The following is a 7,638-nucleotide window of genomic DNA, read 5'->3' as shown; positions in this document are numbered from 1 at the left end:
ATTATAATTATATATAATTATATTATTATTATCATTATAACAATTCTATGTCTTCATTATATATATTGGAACATAGGACGATAGAGGAAGACCACACACACACACACGCATAGAGAGAGAGAGAGAGAGAGAGAGAGAGAGAGAGAGAGAGAGAGAGAGAGATGAGTGGGGAAAGAAATGGCCACGTGGAGGAATCGACGATCATGATTCCTAAAGTGAAGTTCACAAAGCTCTTCATCAATGGAGAGTTCGTTGATTCAGTATCAGGTATTCTTAGTTTCCCCCCCCCCCCCCCCCCCTTCCATATCGCATTCTGTGTTAGAAATTAATATCACATCAAAATCCATCATTATTCAACAAAAAATAAAAAATAGGATTATCAATTTCCTTTCGAGACCCAAAATATATTGGACAGATGATTCTGTGTTGTAGACGGATACTGCTATTGTTTTTGTTAATCACACATAATTAAATTATACGGTGTTGGAGAATTATATATGGGTGTAAAATTGAAATGAGTTGAGTTAGTTTCGAACTTTTCGCAATTTCTATGTTAAAATATCAAGAGCTTGAGTTTATGGATCTCAATTCAAACTCCAGATTATAATTTATAATTTTTGTTTGGCTCAATTCAAGTACATATCCTTAGCTGTTTGGATTCTTCCCTTCTATATGCATGAAATAAAAGCATAATGTTAGGCTGAAAAATATAATACTTTCATCACTCATTTTTTTTTCTTTTGAACGGAATCATCACTCATTTTTAGTATGTAAATTTTGACTGTGATTAATTTCATAACTCGGAAAGGTGAAATATTTTTGCCTATTAACACTTTAGAGGCATTTGCAGTGAAAAAGGGCATTTTTACAAGTGTTTATAAGAAAAGGGCATTTTTGCAAATGCCTCAAATATAAATGCATGCTGCGAGTGTCGTAAAATATCAGTCTTACTCGAAACTAGATTTATATCTAAAACATTTGAGTTATTATATTTATTATTTATAAAACATTTGAGTTTCAGTATTTTCATTTTTTTGAATCGAGTCATGAGTATTGTACCTTTAAGTTGTAAAAAAAAAAAAAAAGCCTTAAAATCACAAGGATTTAGAGATGGATATTTTCTTAAATAAACCCCACCATCCAAAAGGTAACATAAAAACTAAAGTGACATTATATTTTATGGGCGAAGACCACTAGATGACTATGAACGAGACAAAAACATAATTGTCATGAAAAATATAACCAAAAAAGGGTATTAATTGTATGCTCGACAAAAATACAATTTTTTTTTTTTTTTCAGAACAGAGAGAAATACAAAATTAGTTTAAATAAAAGAGGTCAAACAACTATAGACTTTACCGGGCAGCTAGAGGCAGCCGGCCTCCCTTGTAAGGCATCTCATATATTACCAATAAATTAAAAGAAAGAAAAGTCAATGGGTATATCTACAAATATTTATTTCAATTTCGATTGCGAAGACGTGGACGTATGTAGGTCTTTCCCCAACAAGATAAAATTATGACGAACAACTTGCGGTGAAGTCGTCGCCATGTATAAAAGTCAAATTAATTTGTGATGGACATCACATCATATTAGATGCTATTCAAAAATTTGGGCCGAGTTGCACATATTACAAAAGCATGATCTTTGATATATTGCAAAAATAAATTTCGATTTTTGTATGCGAGTTGTAAATACGGTACAAGCCTGTATTTTTACGTTGGAAATTTTGACGTGGAAAACATGAATTAAAATGGATAGTTTAATTTATTTTATAAATTACGTAGACGACGTATTTTTTACTTGAACATCAAAACAATGTTTTGATTCGTGGAGATATATTTTCCGAAAATTGGCACCAAAAAATGGAATATATATTTACGGGCATAAAAAAGACTTCATTTTGATGCTCATATATACTAGTACTTAATTTATAAAATAAATTAGAATACCCACTTCGGGTTCAAGTCTTCCACGTCAAAATTTTCAATTTGAAAATGTAGGTTCGGCCATATTTGGAACTTAATTTAAATGACAGGTCATACAATATAATTAGGTAATTGTTATAGTTATATTAATATGACGCAAGAATTATATATATTATTTGGTGGAAACGAAAATAGGGAAAACTTTTGAGACAATTGATCCAAGAAGCGAAGAAGTGATTGGTAAGGTTGCGGAAGGCGATAAGGAAGATGTGGACTTGGCGGTCAAGGCTGCCCGTGAGGCGTTCGATCACGGCCCATGGCCCAGACTGCCCGGATCTGTAAGCACTATTCTTTTCTATCTATTTATTTAAATAAATTATTTTATGGTAAATGAATAAATCCAAGTCAAACCACGCGACTTAAGTTTCTTTTGTCATTCATTAGAGTAAAAATTATTAATATGGCCCTGCTGTAATCAATGTTTTTATATGTTTCCGTTGTTTTTTTTTTTTTTTTTGATTTGGGGGAGTTGGGGAGGGAGAGCAGTGGGGTTTGAACCCGGGACCTCACTGTTCACACACAGGAGGTCGCACCGCTTGATGTCCCCTTGGGGACATATGTTTCCGTTGTTCTTAATCATTTAAAGGCATGTATAGATATTATGACATTTAATATGGTAGTTATAATAATGTTTAGGATACCTATATATGTGAATATAGTTTTTTTTTTTTTTAAGGGGTATGTGAATATAGTTATTTATACGAGTAGTGCTATTTGGATAAAATTTGGCCGGACAAAAAAAAATATTAAATACTTCAAAAATCGATTTATTTAAAAAAATTGGTTCAAATTTAAAAAGAATTTAGCTACATATATTGTTTTCTCCATATTGTAAAATTTTTGTAATTTTTTAACAATTTTTTTAATTATTATTACTTTTTGTACTTTAAAAATTAAAAAAATTAAAAAGGTTATTAAAAATTATTAAAAAAATACAACGTGGAGAAAACAATAATACTAATTAAATTCTTGTTTATCTGGAACCAAAAATTTTAACTAAATTTATTTTTTAAAATATTTAACCATATTTTATCCAAATAGTATTATTGTATTTATACATGGATCTTTAGTTACGGATACAGGATTTTGAATGATGAGGCCCAACATTTGTTGTCTAATTATAACTACTGTGATTTTGAAATTATAAGATATTATAAAAATATATGCACATAAAAATTCAGAATAATATCAAAATATAAATATTTGGTAGCAAATGTAGCTAGTAGTACTTTTTTTGAGTCAGGGGGTTTTTTAGGACAGTAACTTAGGTCAATTTCAAAATTAGGACAATAAATTTCGGGCTTGTAAAAGTAGGACACTAATTATTAAGTATTGCACCCGCAGGACAATTCTGGGCCCATTATTAAATTTCGGGCTTAATCTAATGATGTGTTAATTTTCAAATTCCATGTCATTAAAAATAAGAGTGAATTTGCCACATAATCAACCCACCCCCCAACTTACGTGAAATTCTTTCCCCATTCTATAATTTACGTGAACTTGCCACACAAAGGAGCCGGTTCTTCCCAGGAGCCAGCCATCATGCGCACCATTTCAATTAGTGTAGACTTTGCACATACACTTCAAATTAATTAATATAAATAATTTCAGCAATAACTTTTTTTAGATGTTTACTTCAAGAGACTTAATTAGAAAATAGTACATCCATTTATTATAACAAATTAATTTCTGACATTATTTTGACTTTATTTTTTTTCTGTCTCAGAAATATAATAATTTATTCATTTGATGAAAAAAAACCTATTATTTATTTATTTATTTATTGTATGGTTTTGTGTTTGGTTTGCAATATATATATATATATATATATGCCAGCATGTGTTTTGTTCTATGGTACTTTTTATGGATGTATTGGTATTTTGTGGTGAAACAGACGTATGCTTGAAGCTGAAACAAATGCCTCAGAATGTGTTGTTATTTAATAATATCTGCTAATAACATCATTTCTTCTAAATTCAGACGCATGGTACTTCATAAGGATCAGTTCTTCTAACTTCAAGCTGAAGAAGAGAAAAAGTCTTCTTCTTCTACAGCTAATAACATGATCAGTTCTTCTCATCTGACCACCACCCCCACTTCTGCACCATAATTCACCTGTTGCAGTAATTCATATAAAACAAAATCATCCAAATTTTCCTCCTAAATTCTACAACACCACAGAAAGACTACAAAAACAGAATTGCAAACTCACATAATTCCAAATTATCCAAAAAAACTGCAATCCACAAAATGAATTGACTTGTTTATCTTACTATGCTCTTTCACAATCAAGAAGGCATACTATTAAAAAAATATTCTTGTCACTAGCCACCACCCATTAACAAAGGATGTCCAGGAACTATATGTCATCAGCCATCATCCATCAACAAAAACAAAAACAAGTCATCACCCATCAACAAAAAAAATGTCAGTAAATTTTAGAAACAACAGCCCAACAACTACTCATCAGCAACCAATGCATCTTTTATTTCTTCTTTGTTTGCAACTCAGCCAAACTCCCAAATTTCTTCCCACTTTGCAAAATTAGTTGACCTTGATTCTGAAATTTGCCTTGGTAGAGCTGCTGCAATTTGGTCTCATATATGAAATAAGTAAAATCCAATACAGAAATTTAAGGTTTGAAATACTTACTGTACATGGGAGGAGGTTGATGCAAATATCTCTTCTCTCTTACTTTCACCATTGTCGCACCAATGAGAAATTTGGGGGGTTCAAGCTTTAGTTGCAGAGAATGTCTTCAAACCCTTCACTATCTTGGAGAAACAATTTCACGTAAGTTATGGAATGGGGAAGTTGATGAATCATGGGTGGGTTGATTATGTGGCAAATTCACTATTATTTTTAATGACATGGAATTTGAGAATTAACACATCATTAGATTAAGCCCGAAATTTGATATGGGCCCAGAATTGTCCTGCGGGTGCAATACTTAATAATTAGTGTCCTACTTTTACAAGCCCGAAATTTATTGTCCTAATTTTGAAATTGACCTAAGTTACTGTCCTAAAAAACCCTCTGACTCACTTTTTTTAAAGGAGCTAGTAATACGTATAGTCAACTAGCTAAGACATAATATAGTTAAAGTGATGTGTTAATGAAGTAAAGTCAGAACAGTTTAGGTTATGTAACACGCTCAATTCGTGAGCTAATGTTTAAAAAAAGACCCATTTTTACAAAGATATTTAAAAACTAGTTTGAATATATAAATTGTCCATAATAAAAATTTACTAAAAACTACTTACTTCTCCCTCACTGCTGCCATTCTCATCACGAGAATACATACGATTGCATGATCGTTCATGCATTTGTGTCTTGGTGTAGTGAAGAATAAGACTGACTATATTTTATATGCTTTTATAAGAGTGGGTATGATAGTAACAAATTAGGTATATCCTCTTTTAATCGTGATAAATTAATTCTTATGTCTAATAATGATGAATCATTTGTCTTCCTCTAAAGAAAACATTAATTGAATATTGATGTTATTCGCAGGAAAGGCGGAAAATAATGCTGAAATTCGCAGACCTAATCGAGCAAAATCTAGAAGAACTAGCTGCCTTAGACGCAATGGATGCAGCAAACTTGTACCTTTTGGGAAAGATCGTGATGATCAACAACGGAATCGAACTGTTCCGCTACTACGCCGGCGCAGCCGACAAAATTCACGGCGAAACCTTAAAAATGTCGAAGCAGCTGCACGGCTACACGCTGCTCGAGCCGATCGGCGTGGTCGGTCACATAATACCGTGGAATTTCCCGACTCAGATGTTCTCCATGAAAGTCGCGCCGGCGCTCGCCGCCGGCTGCACAATGGTTGTCAAGCCGGCTGAACAAACTCCCCTTTCCGCTCTCTTTTATGCTCATTTGGCCAAACTGGTAATCAACTAAGCCTCTGAACCTTCAAGTCTTTGAACACAAATTGCACCCCAACCCACGTTGCCAAAAATATTTGTGATAAACAAATGAATAAAATAAAATTATGCATGTCTAAAATATTTTGTTTGTTTTTCATTGCTACATACCACGGGTATAAAATAACATCTAATATTTTGTTTTAAACAGGCCGGTGTACCCGATGGAGTCCTCAATGTAGTGACGGGGTATGGATCTACGGTTGGTGCTGCAATCAGCTCCCATATGGACATTGACATGGTAAATATCAGTTTTGTCCCAATTTTTGAGTTTTTTTTTTTTTTTTTCAACAATTAATTTAGGCATTAAAACAATATTGTATTACTGAAAAAAGAAACAGTGGGACATAAAGTGATGTATACATATGTTGGCGGTGCAGGTGAGTTTCACGGGGTCGACGGTGACGGGTCACCGGATAATGCAGGCGGCAGCGACAAGCAACTTGAAGCAAGTTTGCCTAGAATTGGGAGGCAAGTCTCCGTTCATCGTCTTCGACGATGTCGACGTTGATAAGACTGCTCCACTTGCTCTCAATGCTTGTCTCTACAACCAGGCAATACTTTTTATTTTTTTCATCCATTTTTCTTTCTAGCTAGCAATATATACTTTTCCATTATTCAATTTGTGCTCCCAAAAACAATTGCAGGGCCAAATATGTGTGGCTGGGACTCGTGTGTTCGTTCAAGAAGGGATCTATGATAAATTCGTAGGTAGATTGTTGGAGCAGCTCAAAACATGGGTTGTTGGTGACCCTTTTGATCCCAATGTTAATCAGGGCCCACAAGTATGGTTTGCAACTTCCCATAAATTTATATTAACGTAACTCTCAAAATTGATCGAGCAACTAATATTCGATGTGTTTATAATTATAGGTTGATAAAAAACAGTACGAAAAAGTTCTATCATACATTGAGGTTGGCAAGAAGGAAGGGGCCACCTTGTTGACCGGCGGAAAGCCTCTCGATCGGAAGGGATACTTCATCGAGCCCACTATATTCACTGATGTCACGGTAAACATTTAAAACGTGTCACAAACAATTTAATTAGTTTATTCTAATCACTCAAACAAAACACAATATTATGTGCTTTTGGTTTGTTTGGCAGGATGATATGACCATTGCCAAGGACGAAATTTTTGGACCAGTTATGTCAATCATGAAATTCAAGTAAGTGCAGTTTCAGCATATAATTAATTAGAAAACTAGTATTTTATGTAAAAATTTGTGCATAAGTATATAGTATGATAAAACAAACACGTGCAGGAGTATGGAAGAGGTTATAAAGAGGGCGAACAACACAAAGTATGGATTGGCAGCAGGGATCATGACCAACAACCTTAACACTGCAAACACGGTTTCGAGATCGATCAGAGCTGGTACAATTTGGATAAATTGTTATTTTGCTTTTGACAATGATGCACCAGTGGGAGGTTATAAAATGAGTGGATTTGGCAAGGATATGGGAATCAACGCCCTTCACAAGTATCTTCATGTCAAGTCGATTGCCACTCCCATATATAATTCTCCATGGCTCTGAATATTTCATTGCATTTCATCTTTTTTGGGGATTTGGTTTTGGGACATTTATAACACTCATCTCCTATGTTGATTGTTACATTTGTTTCTGTCATCTTGGTGATACCTATATGTATTATATGGTGCTGTGATTGTATGGGGAATAAAATTGCATGTTTAAAGTTTTTTGTTTTTCACATGGC

General features: G+C 33.6%; 1 protein-coding gene across 1 annotated transcript; it reads left to right on the top strand.

Moving 5' to 3' along the window:
• The first annotated feature begins 57 nt into the window (after positions 1–57).
• LOC130995871 (aldehyde dehydrogenase family 2 member C4-like) lies at positions 58–7,632 on the top strand. Its single transcript, XM_057921346.1, has 9 exons — positions 58–267; positions 2,124–2,266; positions 5,502–5,885; positions 6,072–6,161; positions 6,301–6,474; positions 6,568–6,705; positions 6,794–6,931; positions 7,026–7,087; positions 7,184–7,632. The coding sequence occupies exons 1-9, from the start codon at positions 162–164 to the stop codon at positions 7,455–7,457; spliced, it is 1,509 nt and encodes a 502-aa protein (XP_057777329.1). The 5' UTR covers positions 58–161; the 3' UTR covers positions 7,458–7,632.
• Positions 7,633–7,638: the final 6 nt, after the last annotated feature.

The sequence above is a fragment of the Salvia miltiorrhiza genome, chromosome 1, assembly GCF_028751815.1.
Source record: "Salvia miltiorrhiza cultivar Shanhuang (shh) chromosome 1, IMPLAD_Smil_shh, whole genome shotgun sequence".
NCBI lineage: Eukaryota > Viridiplantae > Streptophyta > Magnoliopsida > Lamiales > Lamiaceae > Salvia > Salvia miltiorrhiza.
This window is presented reverse-complemented; position numbering and strand designations above follow the sequence as displayed.

What these genes read in the sequence shown, in the direction of transcription:
- LOC130995871 (XM_057921346.1), top strand. Translation starts at nt 162, where the DNA reads ATGAGTGGGGAAAGAAATGGCCACGTGGAGGAATCGACGATCATGATT. An exon ending in ATGCTCATTTGGCCAAACTG is followed by an intron (nt 5,886 to 6,071) that starts GTAATCAACTAA and finishes TGTTTTAAACAG; the next exon opens with GCCGGTGTACCCGATGGAGT. An exon ending in CTATATTCACTGATGTCACG is followed by an intron (nt 6,932 to 7,025) that starts GTAAACATTTAA and finishes TTTGTTTGGCAG; the next exon opens with GATGATATGACCATTGCCAA.